The following is a 17,132-nucleotide window of genomic DNA, read 5'->3' as shown; positions in this document are numbered from 1 at the left end:
AGCAAAATTAACGAGATTAGATATAGATAGGTCAGTCACTTGCTTTAAAAAAAAATGTAGTTAAATACCTAGTAAAAATCCCCAAGCTGTCCTGATTCATTCTAAGTTTTCGGTTTGGAGCTGCGTCGTTCCATTGCAGAGTTATTCACATTTGTTTCTTCTGGAGGGCAGCATGTGAAATCTCTGCTTGTAGTGGAACTGCACGTTTCTTCAGTCCTCTCTGGGGGCGTGTGCCTTCAGCCCTCCCTCTTGGACTCTGCCAATCACAGCTCAGAAGAGTCTGAAGCTCATTAAACTGCAGAGCTTTGATTGGCAGAGTCTGGGAAGGAGGTGTGAAAGGACTCGCAGTGGCACTACAATCAGAGATTTCACATGCTGTGCTCCAGAAGAAACAAATGTGAATATCTCTGCAATGGAGCGACGCAGCGCAAAATGAAAAACAGCTGCAGAATCAGGGGAGCTCAGGGAATTATACAAATCAATATTTTTGAGCAACTGACAAGTCCTCTTTAAGTAGGCATTATGATCCTTTCACGTCATCAGTATCCGTTTGTAACAGCCCAAGTATTTTTTTTAAAAAAAATGCGTCCTGAACTGTAACTTTACTGGACCCAAAAATGGAAATAAGAACTGGACTTGTGAAAAGAGCCTGAGACTTGAGTACTGTTGAAGTCTTTTGACGACAACATTAGATATTGTGCGATCCTTGCCGATACACACAGTGAATCCCAACAAGGCACATTATTATTTGTAGGGGTCCAGTCAGCCCTTTAGTGTCTGGGGTAAAATGAACCCGGTGCTCGCAGGGCAGGAAACAGAGGACACAGACACATAATAAAAGCAGAAAACACGATCCGATCAGAGACGGAAACTTTCAGATATTACAAAGACCTGGTTCGCCAGCATAGCTGTGCAGGGGGTATATATGTATACCCCCTGCCTATTTCCAGTGGGACACTGCACAACGAACCTTGCAGAGCCGCACAAAGTCACATCAACCGTAGGAACCTAAAATAGCAAAACCCCATTTAGTGCTGCAGCCCCAAAGACGCCGAGGGGCTGCGAATCCTCCGAGAAGATTTCTAAGAACGACATTTCTTAGTCACTAATGCAAATGAGGAGCAGCCACATAACAAAACCTCAATGCGACGAGGACTACATGACGGGGGCCACTCCTGGAGAGGAGCCGAAGCCCGGGCCACACGAGGCAGGTAACAGAAGCGAGGAGGACAACCCGCACGCCACAGAATCGCCCAAGTGATGACTATTATCGCATTTTTGTCAAAGATTCCTGAGGGGGGGGGGGCGCGTGTAGGTGATCCACGCTGCAGGGTCGAACTGTCAATCAAGCATGAGCGCATTAAACCCATGCAGAAAGGAAGCAGGGGAGCAGGGTGATCCTGAAGAGGAGACAGAAGGAACACCAAACGTAGGGCACACAAAAAAAAAAAAAAAAAACACGCATGCCCCCTAATTTCCCTCCACCTTTGATGCTATTCTCTCATGTTGCAATGAAAATTGCAATCACAAATGCCGTAAGGCGCGTGGCTGCTGCAGGAGCGACCCCCATTTATGTCGACACCTCCGGAAAACATTCCCCTGATTTGCACGGCTTCTACAAGGCTATTACGGTAATTATTATTATTGGGAACCTGACAGCTGATGCACGCTGCCCCCATCTATATAGTGGAAAGTCGGAAATAAATTCCAATTGCGGAAAAAAAGCAATAACAAAAAATGCAATTCCGCAAAAAAAAAAATATATTTTTTTTTATTATTTACCATGTTCATTACACAGAAAAACTGACCTGGTAATATGATTCTACAGGGCAGTACAATTACGCACATACCAAACAAGTATGATACCTCCTCCTCCGGTACAATGACTGATAACACCTCTATATACAGTAGATAACACAGGATCCACCATTCACAATAGGTGATATCACAGCTCACCTCCTCCTCCTGTACAATGACTGATAACACCTCTATATACAGTAGATAACACAGGATCCACCATTCACAATAGGTGATGTCACAGCTCACCTCCTCCTGTACAATGACTGATAACACCTCTATATACAGTAGATAACACAGGATCCACCATTCACAATAGGTGATGTCACAGCTCACCTCCTCCTCCGGTACAATGACTGATAACACCTCTATATACAGTAGATAACACAGGATCCACCATTCACAATAGGTGATGTCACAGCTCACCTCCTCCTCCTGTACAATGACTGATAACACCTCTATATACAGTAGATAACACAGGATCCACCATTCACAATAGGTGATATCACAGCTCACCTCCTCCTCCTGTACAATGACTGATAACACCTCTATATACAGTAGATAACACAGGATCCACCATTCACAATAGGTGATGTCACAGCTCACCTCCTCCTGTACAATGACTGATAACACCTCTATATACAGTAGATAACACAGGATCCACCATTCACAATAGGTGATGTCACAGCTCACCTCCTCCTCCGGTACAATGACTGATAACACCTCTATATACAGTAGATAACAGAATCCACCATTCACAATAGGTGATGTCACAGCTCACCTCCTCCTCCTGTACAATGACGGATAACACCTCTATATACAGTATATAACATAGGATCCACCATTCACAATAGGTGATGTCACAGCTCACCTCCTCCTCCTGTACAATGACGGATAACACCTCTATATACAGTATATAACATAGGATCCACCATTCACAATAGGTGATGTCACAGCTCACCTCCTCCTACTGTACAATGATTACATTGTATAACAAGTTACAAAAAAAAAGAAAAGACCCCATTACTGGAGATCTGCATGTCCCCTCCGGTGCTGATACAAGGGGCTTGTGCACACTACCATTCACGTTAGGAAGGCTTTCCTGATATACTGGTGATGATCAGCTCTGTATCTGTACATGTTGTAGTTTTTTGGGTTTTTTTTTTTCCTGTGGATTTGTTAATTGCATTTCCCAGTGAGATGTGCAGCCGATGCTCTCCCCGGGGAATATCTCTGTAATAGGACATGAAAATCCCTAAATAGCATCGCTCCGGGCATAAACTGCACCACATGTAGCAGAGGTCAAGCCAGGTACATACTGCGTCTGTGCAGCACATGTACTGCATACAGCGGGGGCTTTTCCAGATGTTTACCTTAACGTTCCCATTGCCAACATTCACTAGACCAGGGGGTAGGGAGACATTCTGCCAAGGGCCATTCAAATATTTATACCATCATTCCCGGCACACATATATATCACATAGAATTCCCCGAAACTGCTGTATATGCACACACATCATATAGGAGACCCCGAGACTGCTGTATACACACACATTACATAGGATTCCCCGAGACTGCTGTATATACACACACATCACATAGGAGACCCCGAGACTGCTGTATATAAACACATATCACGTAGGAGACACCAAGATTTTTGGCGTTCTATTTAAATGAAAATGCTGTATTTTGGATACTTTCTCGTACTTCACTTTGATCCAGTGGCTTCCAAAAGTATTCACCCCCTTGACTTTTTACCTATTGTGTGACATTACAACGTGTGTAGATATTTTTCTAATCCGATTTGTGTGTGATGCATCAGCACTAAATTGTCTGAGTTGGTGAAGTGAGAAAAATATAGGCCTAAATTAAATTTATGGGATCAAATAACTAAAAATTGGCATGTGCATATGTATTCACCCCTTTTGCTACGAAGCTCCTAAAATTTCTGGTGCAAGCAATTCCCTTCATAAGTCCCATGCTTTGTGACAGGACGTCCCCCTCAGTGTAATCTGTGTAATCTAAGTGTCACATGTCTGTCAGTATATACACTTTACCTTTTCTGAAAGGCCACAGAGGCTGCGACACCATTAACAAGAAGCACCACTAACCAAACACCACCATAAAGACCATGGAGATCTCCAAATACCACAATGAAGACCAAGGAGATCTCCAAACACCACCACGAAGACCAAGGAGATTTCCAAACACCACCACGAAGGCCAAGGAGATCTCCAAACACCACCACGAAGGCCAAGGAGATCTCAAAATACCACCATGAAGACCAAGGAGATCTCCAAATACCACCATGAAGACCAAAGAGATCTCCAAAACCACCATGAAGACCAAGGAAATCGCCAAACAAGTCAGGGACAAAGCTGTTGAGAAGTACAAGTCAGGATTGGGTTATAAAAAAAATATCCCAACCTCTGATGATCTCTTGGAGCACCATCAAATCTATTATTATCAAATGGAAAGAACATGGCACCATAACAAACCTGCCAAGAGAGGGCCACCCACCAAAGATCTCAGCCTGGGCAACGAGGGCAATAATCAGAGAGGCAGCACAAAGACCAAAGATAACCCTGGAGGTGCTGCAGAGCTCCCAAGCAGAGACTGGAGTATCTGTCCATACGACCATGATAAGCCGTACACTCCATAGACGTGGCCTTTATGGAAGAGTGGGCATAAAAAAAGACTTTCCTTACACACAAAAATTGTAAGGCTCGTTTTGAGTTTGCCAAAAGACATGTGGGAGACTCCCTAAATGTACGGAGGAAGGTGCTGTGATAAGATCCAACCAAAATTAAAGTTTTTGGCCACCAAGGTAAATGCTGTATCTGGCGGCAAACCAACAAAGCTCATCACCCCAAGAACACCATCCCCACAGTGAAACATGGTGGTGGCAGCATCATGCAGTAGTGATGTTTGTCGGCAGAAGGGAAAGAAAAAATGGTCCGAGTCGAGGGGAAGATGGATGGTGCGAAATACAGGGATATTCTTGAGCAAAACCAGTTTCAGTATGTCAGTGATTTGAGACTGGGCTGGAGGTTCACCTTCCAACAAGACAATAACCCAAAGCATACTGCTAAAGCAACACTCGAGTGGTCTAAGCGGAAACATGTAAATGTTTTGGAGTGGCCTAGTCAAAGCCCAGACCTTAATCCAATGGAGAATCTGTGGTCAGACTTGAAGATTGCCGTTCACCAGAGGAAACCATCTAACTTGAAGGACCATTTGCCATTTAATGGTGGTTTCAATGCTGAGATATATATGAGTATCCTACAAGATGAGTTACTCTGTACACTAAGTACTATGGGTATGAAAAAGACAACATAGTGTTCCAGCAGGATAACAACACAAAGCTGTCAAGACTGGGGAATAAATGGGTCAATGACAATGAAGTAGAGGAGCTGGATTGTCCCACAGTCCCCAGACCTCATCCCAATCGAACACTTGTGGAACAGTTGAAGAAACAGCTGTATACATACAAAGAAGGCGTGCTGCACCTCTACACAGGTATACTCAATTTTTATTAATTATAATTATATAAAAAATTCATTAAGAACATATTTAGAAAAACAAAGATGTCAGACAGAAACAGGGACCACACAAAAAAAGGTATCTAAAAAAAAAAAAATCTCCCTAAAGTTAATCAATTGTCATCAGATTTCATTAGACTGGCAAAAGTGCTCAATTCATATGCTACACAGTCCAGAAGGTATCATGGGGGTGCAAAAAGATAGTAATTTTTTTTTCATATTAGTCTATTCAAGTCATAATTAAATCATGTATCAGGCATTATTCCTCGGAAGAAGCAAACGCGCGTCGGGGTACTTCCAGCAGGGCCCAGACAGGTTTTTGACACTCCTTTATTTTTGTTTCATACGTTAGGTACTGTTTATTAAATACTGACTGTGATATTGCTGGTTGCTTTAATATGACTATATTATATTGTGACTCGAATGACCATAATTATTATCTGTGACTCACAGAGCATGGCAGAACACTGTGTCCACCATCATATAACGTCTACAAGAGCGTAGAAGAGACCTGGGATCAGATTTCGGTGAGACATGCCTCATCTGATTGACAACATGCCCAGTAAAAGTCCACACAAAGTATAAAATTGTTTAACTTCTAAAGTGAAATCTATAAATTGGAAAAAAACAAACAAACAAACAAAAAAAACAGCATTTCAGTTTTCTGGTCATTGCATCGCCCTCTAAAAATGCAATAAAAAGTGACTGAAACTTTCTTGATACCTCGAAATGGCAATATTAAAAAATACAGCTCGGCACACAAAAAACAAGACCTCGCATGGCTCCAGAATAAAAAACGTTATGGGTCACAGAAAATAAAGACACAAATAAAAATAATATTTATTTTGTACCACAAGAAAAAACACAAAAAACAAGTTTGATAACTCCATAATCGTACCGACCTGGAGAATCACATTGTCGGGTTATTTTATCACCAAACGAACACTGTAAAAACCAAAGACCAGAAGCAATGGTGGGAATTTTTTTTCTCATCATTTCACCCCAATCTTTCCCCATTTTTCAGTACATTATATGGTAAAATGAATGGCGCCATCCCAAACTATAAGGATAGGTGCACGCGGTCAGTAAACGCTGCGCAGCGGCCAGGTGTTACAGCATAGTGGGTGCGATTTCAAGAAATCCCATCTCCACTATGTGTCCAGAGACGCCCGCGGAGACGGACATAAGGCGCATCTTTCCAGACTGCAGCGGGTCTATTTAAAATAGAAACCCGTCACCACTTCTGTATTTATCACCCACTCCTGATTTTGGCTACAAATACTGATGTAAAATACTGAACGTGTGAGCAGAGCTCAACTTGTCCTGCAAGTAACAGGTCAAATGGAAAAAAAAAATGGTATGTCTTGGAGGAAGGGAGAGATAAAAATGACAGAGCAAAAACATGGAAAAGAAAAAAAAAAAAAAAAACTCTCGGCGGATGACCGGATTTTGTTGGAATCTCATTAAATCTGTGTTCTGCATAACTGGAAGGAAAATCCCCTGGATCTCACGAGTGTGTACACGGCCTGAGGGCGGCTCACATGAAGAAGAGGCGCTGCAGAAATTTCCCTGACTTTTCAAATTCATCTGACTTTCGGACACCTTACAGAGAAAACACCGCCTGTGCCGACACCACGCCTGTGCCGACACCACGCCTGTGCCGACACCACGCCTGTGCCGACACCACGCCTGTGCCGACACCACGCCTGTGCCGACACCACGCCTGTGCCGACACCACGCCTGTGCCGACACCACGCCTGTGCCGACACCACGCCTGGGCGGACACCACGCCTGGGCGGACACCACGCCTGGGCGGACACCATGCCTGGGCGGACACCACGCCTGGGCAAACACCATGCCTGGGTGGACACGCCTGCCCAAACACCACGCCTATGCGGACACGCCTGTGCGGACACCACGCCTGCTCAAATCCTACAACTTTCTGTAAGAAATCTGCCGCAAGTAAACTAAAATACAGAAGCTCTTACAGCGCTGGATCACTTCTAGGTGGCAGATCACATACGGCCGGGTACCGGCCCGGACTTCTCCGTGCGCCGGACTGAACACAGAGAAGAAATGATAACATGGGGAGCTGATCTTACACCGCGCCCCGGCCTCACGTCATTCACCAATTTGTATAGAAGCTTTGATTCTGATTCCCTGTATCAAGCCAGTGGGGGTCTGACACCCGGCACCCCACCGATCAGCCGGGGGGCTGGGAGTAAACAGTGGATGACGCCAACAGCTCTGTACACGCCGATCTCTTACTGCAGCTCCGATCACATTCGCTTCAATTGGAGCTGACTGGTGATAACAGCTGATCAATGGAGGTGCCAGGTGTCAGACCCCCATTAATCTGATAATTAATAATCTAACCTAAAGACCCCATACACATTTCATTGTCACCTTTCAGCTAACATCTGTCTCCAGCTCGCCCTTGTCTGACAGTGATACTATGTTCTCTATGTGAGCACCGGAACCAGACTCTTCCATCCTCCATTCACACCCCTTCACCTTCCAGACCCCTCCGTCCTCCCCGCTGGGCCCCTCCGTCCTTCCCCTTGCCGCTGGACCCCTCCGTCCTCTCCCTTCCTGCTGGGCCCCTCCGTCCTACTCCTTCCCGCTGGACCGATCCGTCCTACTCCTTCCCGCTGGACCCCTCCATCCTCCCCCTTCCCGCTAGACCCCTCCGTCCTCCCCGCTGGACCCCTCCATCCTCTCCCTCCCCGCTGGACCCCTCCGTTCTCCCCCTTCCCGCTGGACCCCTCCGTTCTCCCCCTTCCCGCTAGACCCCTTCGTTCTCCCCCTTCCCGCTAGCTACCTCCGTCCTCCCCGCTGGACCCCTCCATCCTACTCCTTCCCGCTGGACCCCTCCGTTCTCCCCCTTCCCGCTGGACCCCTCCGTTCTCCCCCTTCCCGCTGGACCCCTCCGTTCTCCCCCTTCCCACTAGACCCCTCCGTCCTCCCCGCTGGACCCCTCCATCCTACTCCTTCCCGCTGGACCCCTCCGTTCTCCCACTTCCCACTGGACCCCTCCGTTCTCCCCCTTCCCGCTGGACCCCTCCGTCCTCCCTCGTTTGGTAGCTGTTTGTGTTGCTAGGTGGGAAAAAAGGATCAGCTGCTAAAAATCAACCGGTTGGATCTTTTTCTCCCTTCACCTGCTGGGGAAGAGTTGGGAGACCCCTATACATATTAGATGGTCAGCCATTCCCCGGGTCTGGCCGAGTTATATCAAGTCCTGGCCGAGCCCTTTAAGTCTGGCTGAGCATTATAACTTGGATACGTCCTGAGCCTCGTGTGCTGCACTCACAGTACCATTACTTAGGTCACTGTCTAAGGAGGATGTGAAATGAAGATCGGCCTGTAATTAGCGATATTACACAGCGGATACAACATTAATGATGGCATCAGGGTCGGATCTCTTACCTCTGCTGAGATCTATCGGGACGTTCTCCTCCCCGCTGTCATTCCGACCTAAAAAGAAAACACGGATAATTACAGAATGCTACCTGCTGGCTCAGATATCAGCCTCTGGTCTACCATGGCGAAACAGTGACCTGCACCACCAGCTTTCTACAGGTAAAAGTTTGGGCACCCCTGGTCAAAATTTCTGTTATTGTGAACAGTTAAGCAAGCTGAAGATGAAACGATCTCTAAAAGGCCTAATGTTACCGATTACACATGTCCTTTGTATTTTAGGCCAAAACAATACATTTTAAAAATAACAAAAAGGAAAATGGGCTAAAGCAAAAGTGTGGGCACCCTTGGAGATTTGTGTGCTCAGATAACTTTGACCAAGGTCTCAGACCTTAATTAGCCTGTTAGGATTATGGCTTGTTCTCCATCATTGGTAGGAAAGGCCAGGTGATGAAAATTTCCCAGCTTTATAAAAACCCAGCCTCCTCTAACCTTGTGTCAAAAAAAACTGCAGCCATGGGTTCTTCTAAGCAGCTGCCGAGCACTCTGAAAATGAAAATGGTGAAGGCCCACAAAGCAGGAGAAGGTTATAAGAAGATAGCAAAGTGTTTTCAAGTCGCCCTTTCTTTAGTTAGAAATGTAATTAAGAAATGGCCTTAACAGAAACAGTGGAGGTCAAGATAAGGTATGGAAGACCAAGCAAAATTTCAGTGAGAGCTGCTAGTAGGATTGCTAGAGAGGCAAATCAGAACCCCTACTTGACTGCAAAATGTCTTCAGAAAGATTTATCAGACTCTGGAGTTCTGGTACATTGTTCTACTATTCAGAGACACCTGCACAAGTATGGCTTCATGGAAGTCTTCAGAAGAAAACCTCTCCTGCGTCCTCACCATAAAATTCAAAGGAAATCTAAACAAGCCTGACACATTTGGGAAACAAGTCCTGTGACCTGATGAGGATAAAATACACCCCTTTTGCCACAATTATTAAAAGGTATGTGTAGAGAAAAAAGGGCACAGAATTTCAGGAAAAGAACATCTCGCCAACCATTAAACATGGGGGAGGATCAATCATGCTTGGGGCTGTGTTGCAGCCAGTGGCACGGGGAACATTTCATGGTTAGAGGGAAGAATGAATTCAATGAAATGTCAACAAATTCTTGATGCAAACATAACACCATCTGCAAAAAAAAAAGCTAAAAGTGAAGAGAAGGAAGAGGATGGCTTCTACAAATGGATAATGATCCTAAACACAAGTCACAATCCACAATAGACGACCTCAAAGGCGCAAGATGAAGGTTTTACAATGGCCCTCACAGTCCCCTGATCTGAGCATCATTGTGGCTAGACCTCAAAATAGCAGAGGATATAAGACGCCCCAGGAAACTCACAGAACTGGAGGTATTCTCCAAGGAAGAATGGAGGAAAATCCCTCAAAAATGAAAGACTCCTGTCTGGCTATAAAAAGTGTTTACAAGCTGTGATACTTTCAACAGGCGGTGCTATTAGGTACTAACCATGGACAGTGCCCAAACTTTTGCATCAGGCCATTTTCTTTGAATGCAAAAGATGAAAATATATATATTTTTTGCCTAAAACACAAAGGACATTTATCATCTGTAACTTTAGGCCTTTTAGAGATCATTTCATCCTCAACTTGTGTAACTGTTCACAATCTGGAGATAACTGACGCCGGTCACATTACTCTACATTAATTACATTCATCTCATTTAATACTGGCCGAAAGGACATGTCAGAGCCCCGTTTTGGAGATTGGGGGGTTGGACCACAACATTTTAATGATGGGTTGTAGCCTTTTAAATCATAACAGGAACGTGATGACTGTAAATTCTATACAAAAATTGAACGATCACAAGATCAAAAGACCTGTAGAGGGGCTACAAAAACAAAATTGAAAGTAAAAAGTTCAATGAAAAAAAGTTTGTGTTTCCCGTAATGGTACAGTACAACTTATCACGTGATTTATCCCTTTGCGGTGCTAAAAAAAAAGGTGTTTCTTATTTCCTTCCCAATAATATTTTGTCCCAGAGCTTTGTCGGGGGGTTACACCCACAGCAGATGGGGGTACAAATGGCAGAAAATTCAGATGGAGAAATCTTATGATTTTGTCCAGGTTGCAAATTTTCTGCATATTTTTTACTTTGTGGCTAAATAGCAGAAATTGTGCAAAAGATTTGCAAATGATGCCCTTTGCAATGGAAAAGCTGCAACAAAACCTGCTTGTAAAATATGTAGGTAAAAAAAAAACTCCCTGTGTGAGCAGCAAACCCCGAGGAGAGCTCTCATACACGTCCACATCTGCAGCAGCAAACGTCGCTCCGTATGTGAGCAGCACAACGGAGAGATCTGCAGCCAGGGACGGACACGCCGCTGATTTTCTGCAGCAATAAAGGCCTTTTTGCATTGCATTTATATGAATGGGTAAAAACGCTGCAAAGACGCTGAAAGAACCGACGTGCTGCAGATTTGGATAAAATAATGGTTCAAATCCAGAAAGAAAAAAAAAAAATAAGCAGCGATTGCAGGAGATGTCAGAAATGTCACTCACTTTACTGCTGCTGTAAACCAAATACATTCCTGGACCAATGCGCAGGGACATGCAGCTGGGGGCGCCCTTCATTCCCTATGTGCAGACGGCTGCGTATGACGAGAGCGACTATATATATATTGCACTGTCCTAACAGGGGCCCCGGGCCCTCCCCTCCATACACATCAGCTCCGGAGCCATGTCTGCGCAGCTGTCACTAGGGGGCAGTGTTCTGAGGTTATCGCCGCTCCCGGCCTTCTCCTCTTCCACCACAAACATGTTTTGATGTGACACAGTCCTCACATTGCTGGAAGGATGAGACGCTGATCCCCCCCCCACCACCATGACGAATCTCTGATTCAGGGGCCTGGAGAAAAACAATGCAGAACCGAGATATCAGCGTAGTGCTGCTGGGGCCATGACATGGAGGATGGGACCCCGCTGCACCGGACCCCTGAGCGGCAGCCCCTGCATTATACGCCCTTCTGGAATCTGGGAAAGTGCAGGGACAACCTCCAGGGGTGATATCAAACTATGGAGATAGATAATAGATATACAGGGATGGAAGGATACAGTGGGGGAAATAAGTATTTGATCCCTTGCTGATTTTGTAAAGGTACCGTCACATTAAGCGACGCTGCAGCGATATCGACAACGATGCTGATCGCTGCAGCGTCACTGTGTGGTCGCTGGAGAGCTGTCACACAGACCGCTCTCCAGCGACCAACGAGGCCCCGGGTAACCAGGGTAAACATCGGGTTACTAAGCGCAGGGCCGTGCTTGGTAACCTGATGTTTACCCTGGTTACCAGTGTAAATGTAAAAAAAAAACCACTACATACTCACCTTCTGATGTCCGTCAGGTCCCTGGCCGTCTGCTTCCCGCACTGACTGTGAGCGCCGGCCGGCCGTAAAGTAAAAGCAGAGCACAGCGGTGACGTCACCGCTGTGCTCTGCTTTACGGCCGGCACTGACACAGTCAGTGCAGGAAGCTCTGAGCAGCAGCGCGGACGCCGGAGGACCTGACGGACATCAGAAGGTGAGTATGTACTGGTATTTTTTACATTTACAATGGTAACCAAGGTAAATATCGGGTTACTAAGAGCGGCCCTGCGCTTAGTAACCCGATATTTACCCTGGTTACCATTGTAAAACATCGCTGGCATCGTTGCTTTTGCTGTCAAACACGACGATACACGCCGATCTGACGACCAAATAAAGGTCTGTACTTTCAGCAACGACCAGCGATATCACGGCGGGATCCTGATCGCTGCTGCGTGTCAAACACAACGATATCGCTATCCAGGACGCTGCAACGTCACGGATCGCTATCGTTATCGTTGCAAAGTCGTTTAGTGTGAAGGTACCTTAAGTTTGCCCACTGACAAAGACACGAACAGTCTATCATTTTAAGCATAGGTTAATATTAACATTGAGAGATAGAATATCAAAAATAAAATCACATTGTATAAATTATATAAATGTATTTGATTTTGAAGTGAGAAATAAGTATTTGATCCCTTCTGAAAAACAAGACTTAATACTTGGTGGCAAAACCCTTGTTGGCAAGCTCAGCAGTCAGATGTTTCTTGTAGCTGATGATGAGGTCTCCGCACATGTCAGGAGGAATTTTGCTCCACTCCTCTTTGCAGATCATCTATAAATCATTAAGATTTTGAGGCTGTCGCTTGGCAACTCAGAGCTTCATCTCCCTCCATAAGTTTTCTATGGGATTAAGGTCTGGAGACTGGCTAGGCCACTATGACCTTAATGTACTTCCTTTTGAGCCACTCCTTTGTTGCCTTGGCTGTATGTTTTGGGTCATTTTCTTGCTGGAAGACCCCGCCACGACCCATTTTTAATGTCCTGGTGGAGGGAAGGAGGTCGTCACTAGGGATTTTACGGTACATGGCTCCATCCATTCTCCCATTGATGCGGTGAAGTAGTCCTGTGCACTTAGCAGAGAAACACCCCCAAAATATGTTTCCACCTCCATGCTTGACAGTAGGGATGGTGTTCTTTGTGTTATAGGCAGCATTTATCTTCCTCCAAATATGGCGAGTTTAGTTAATGCCAAAAACCTCATTTTCTGTCTCATCTGACCACAGCACCTTCTCCCAATCACACACAGAATCATCCAGGTGTTCACTGGCAAACTTCAGACGGGCCGCACATGTGCCTTCTTGAGCAGGGGGACCTTGCGGGCACTGCAGGATTTTACACCTTTACGGCGTAATGTGTTACCAATGGTTTTTTTGGTGACTGTGGTCCCAGCTGCCTTGAGATCATTAACTTTTTCCCGCCGTGTAGTTTTAGGCCAATCTCTCACCTTCCTCATGATCAAGGATACCCCACGAGGTGAGGTTTTGCATGGTGTCCCAGATCGATGTTGATTAACAGTCATTTTGTATTTCTTCCATTTTCTTACTATTGCACCAACAGTTGTCTCCTTCTCACCCAGCGTCTTACTTATGGTTTTGTAGCCCATTCCAGCTTTGTCCAGGTCTATGATCTGGTCCCTGACATCCTTATAAAGCTCTTTGGTCTTGGCCCATGTTGTAAAGGTTAGAGTCTGACTGAATGAGTCTGTGGACAGGAGTCTTTTATAATGGTGACCATGACAGTTGTCTTTAATGCAGGTAACGAGTGGATTAGGAGTCTAACTTGTCTGTAGGAGCCAGAACTCTTAATGGTTGGTAGGGGATCAAATACTTTTTTCTCGCTGCAAAATGCAAATATATTTATATAATTTATACAATGTGATTTTCCGGATTTTATTTTTGATATTCTGTCTCTCAATGTTAAAATTAACCGACCCTTAAAAGTATAGACTGTTCATGTCTTTGTCAGTGGGGAGACTTACAAAATCAGCAAGGGATCAAATACTTATTTCCTTCACTGTAGATAGATAGAGGGATGGAGGGACGGACACACAGAGTGAGCACATCCTTTACGGCTCCACTGAAGTGATGATGTCATGTACATCCATGTGACCGCTGCAGCCGATCACTGTGCACATGGGTGTATGTGACACCATTGCTGCAGGGGGATCTGATGCATGAGGATAATCTCCATTCACTGCAGCTAATGCGCCGCCTTCATCCGCAGGCATAATAAGTAACGTGTGGGCTTTTCTCGTGGATTTTTTTTTTCCTGTTTCATGAGAAGGTTCTGCAGGAAGTCGAGTCATGCTGGGACTTGTAGTTTTGCAACAGCTGAAGAGTCAAAAGTCGCCGCTCACAGATCCGCCGCGCCTATGGACATGTCAGCTGCGACTTTACCGCCTTACGTCGGCCTCCTCCTCCTCCTCGCAGCTTGCGATCAGACCTCGCGGCCTTAACCAGGCTGCCTCCGATCGCTGCCGTTTAACCACTTACATGCCGTCAACGTGACACTTACACGGCGCCACCCTTCAGTGCCCATTGATGCCCCCTGCGAGGAAATCGTGGAGTCAATGGATCGCCATGATAGTCGCCATCTCACCCACACGTATGAAGGCGAGCCCGCCGCCAACATCTGAACATAGAAATGCGACCCTTCATACTATATTATAGCATTAAAAAAATTAAAGTAAGAAATATACTTGGCACTCAGGAGAAATTTGTAGCAAAGTTCAAAAGTAGATTTTTCAAAAGTAGATTTTTTTATTTTGGTGCATCCAGATCAACATATAAACGTTTTCGGTCTCGACAACTGAGACCTTCATCAGATATAGTTGTAAGAGCTGGAGACCAACAGTAGTGTATGAGGGTTACACACTAGGTGTATAGCCTGGGAACGGGAGCGCAGGGCGCCTGAGACAATGAAGGACAAAGAGAGACGCTTATAGCAGAGCGAGATACTCGCAGGGTAAAGAGCGCTGAGTGATGCTGCTGCCAGGGGCAGTGTGGACACTAGTGTGTAGTGTGTGGAGGTCACACACTGGGTGTCTAGCCTGGGAGCGGGAGCGCAGGGCGCCTGAAACAGTGGAGAGCAAAAGGAGGCGCTTGTAACAGGGCGAGATACTCGCAGGGTGAAGAGCGCTGAGTGATGATGCTGCCAGGGGCCGTGTGGACGCTGCGCTGCTGGGTAGACGCTCCCGGGAGCGTCTACCCAGCAGCGCAGCGTCCACACGGCCCCTGGCAGCATCATCACTCAGCGCTCTTCACCCTGCGAGTATCTCGCCCTGTTACAAGCGCCTCCTTTTGCTCTCCACTGTTTCAGGCGCCCTGCGCTCCCGCTCCCAGGCTAGACACCCAGTGTGTGACCTCCACACACTACACACTAGTGTCCACACTGCCCCTGGCAGCAGCATCACTCAGCGCTCTTTACCCTGCGAGTATCTCGCTCTGCTATAAGCGTCTCTCTTTGTCCTTCATTGTCTCAGGCGCCCTGCGCTCCCGTTCCCAGGCTATACACCTAGTGTGTAACCCTCATACACTACTGTTGGTCTCCAGCTCTTACAACTATATCTGATGAAGGTCTCAGTTGTCGAGACCGAAAACGTTTATATGTTGATCTGGATGCACCAAAATAAAAAAATCTACTTTTGAAAAATCTACTTTTGAACTTTGCTACAAATTTCTCCTGAGTGCCAAGTATATTTCTTACTACATTTACGGGTTGGATCCCCAACTTGAGCACCTCCCTAAAGTCCTTGAGTGCCGTGGTCACCACTTTCCATTAAAAAAATTAAAAATACAAAAATACATTAAAAAAAAAATTAAAATTAAAAAAAAAGATATTTGGTCTCATCGCGGCCGCCAAAGTCCGATCTACAAAAATAGAGAATTAATCATCACTTTAAAGAAAAAAAAATCAAAATGGAAAAGAAAACAGATAAAAAATTTAAAAAAAAAAAAAAAAGTCACGCTCAGCTCCGACCGTGGGAAAATAAAAATGGCGACTATTTATTATTTTTACTAAACCTTCACACGTGAGGTAACGCCGTGATCGCAGCGACCCGGAGAATGGGGCGTTATTACCACAAGGCATTCACAATGGCGGACAGCCGCGCCTCACCCTCGGTTTTGAGTCCGGTTTACGGTAACGCGAATGGCGGCGTGTAAAATATATAAGTGGTCCGGTAAAGAAATGGGTGACAGGGGTGGAAGAGATGTGGCGGAATATGAGGGGAGCGGGTAATGGGAGCGCACCCCTGTCACTGCCATGGTACGGGCGGGCGCTCACCTCGGCGCCCCCTCACCGGGACATACCACTAAGGCAAAAGGGGGGGAGGGGTAGAACTGCCTCTGTCTTCCCGGCAACAGTGAAATCCCGGAGCCCCCGACATCCCCGCCCCGGAATCCCCCGCCCCTGCCCTTCCCGGTTACCTCTTATCCTGAGGTGCCGGAGGGAGCGGCCGCGGATGCTAGCCGCCATGTTCCTCGGTGGGGAGACATTCACAACACCGGAAACATCGCTCCGTCTCGCGAGAAGACGAGCTAGGGGGCAAAGGGCGGGGATTCCGCCGAGAGGTCACGGAGAAGGGTTCGGGTTTTATTTTACACCGGAAGAGAATGTGATTTGGTGGACGAGAAACAAAAGAGCGAATGCAGAAGGGAAAACTAGACTTTGATCCCTGGGAGGACAATACGTCCATAGAGAGTCCGCGGCCGCCATCTTTGTTGTGGGCAAGTTCCAGTCTGCACGAAGACATTATTTCTTGTTTATTTGTGGTTTTCTTTGCTTATGAATAAAGCTGTGCACAAGAGAGCAGAGAGGGGAAAAAAATGAACTGGTTGGACCACAGTTCCCAGCGTGCACCGCGACACCGATCTAGGTAGGCGGAGTCGTGACTTGCCGTGAACGACGAAGTGGTAATGAGTCACCTCAGGCGACGCCGCTGCTT

General features: G+C 46.1%; 1 protein-coding gene across 1 annotated transcript in view; it reads right to left on the bottom strand.

Moving 5' to 3' along the window:
* RICTOR (RPTOR independent companion of MTOR complex 2) overlaps positions 1 to 16,739 on the bottom strand; it is a 79,559-nt gene extending 62,820 nt beyond the window's left edge. The window contains exons 1-2 of the mRNA XM_077281499.1: positions 16,615 to 16,739; positions 8,766 to 8,813 (exon numbers count right to left, since the gene is read on the bottom strand). Of these exons, the coding sequence (XP_077137614.1) occupies positions 8,766 to 8,813; positions 16,615 to 16,663 (97 nt within the window). The 5' untranslated portion in view covers positions 16,664 to 16,739. The remainder of the gene's footprint in view (positions 1 to 8,765; positions 8,814 to 16,614) is intronic.
* Positions 16,740 to 17,132: the final 393 nt, after the last annotated feature.

Source organism: Ranitomeya variabilis, chromosome 1 (genome assembly GCF_051348905.1).
Source record: "Ranitomeya variabilis isolate aRanVar5 chromosome 1, aRanVar5.hap1, whole genome shotgun sequence".
Lineage (NCBI taxonomy): Eukaryota > Metazoa > Chordata > Amphibia > Anura > Dendrobatidae > Ranitomeya > Ranitomeya variabilis.
Note: the sequence above shows the minus strand (reverse complement) of the source record. Positions and strands in the feature narration are given on the sequence as shown.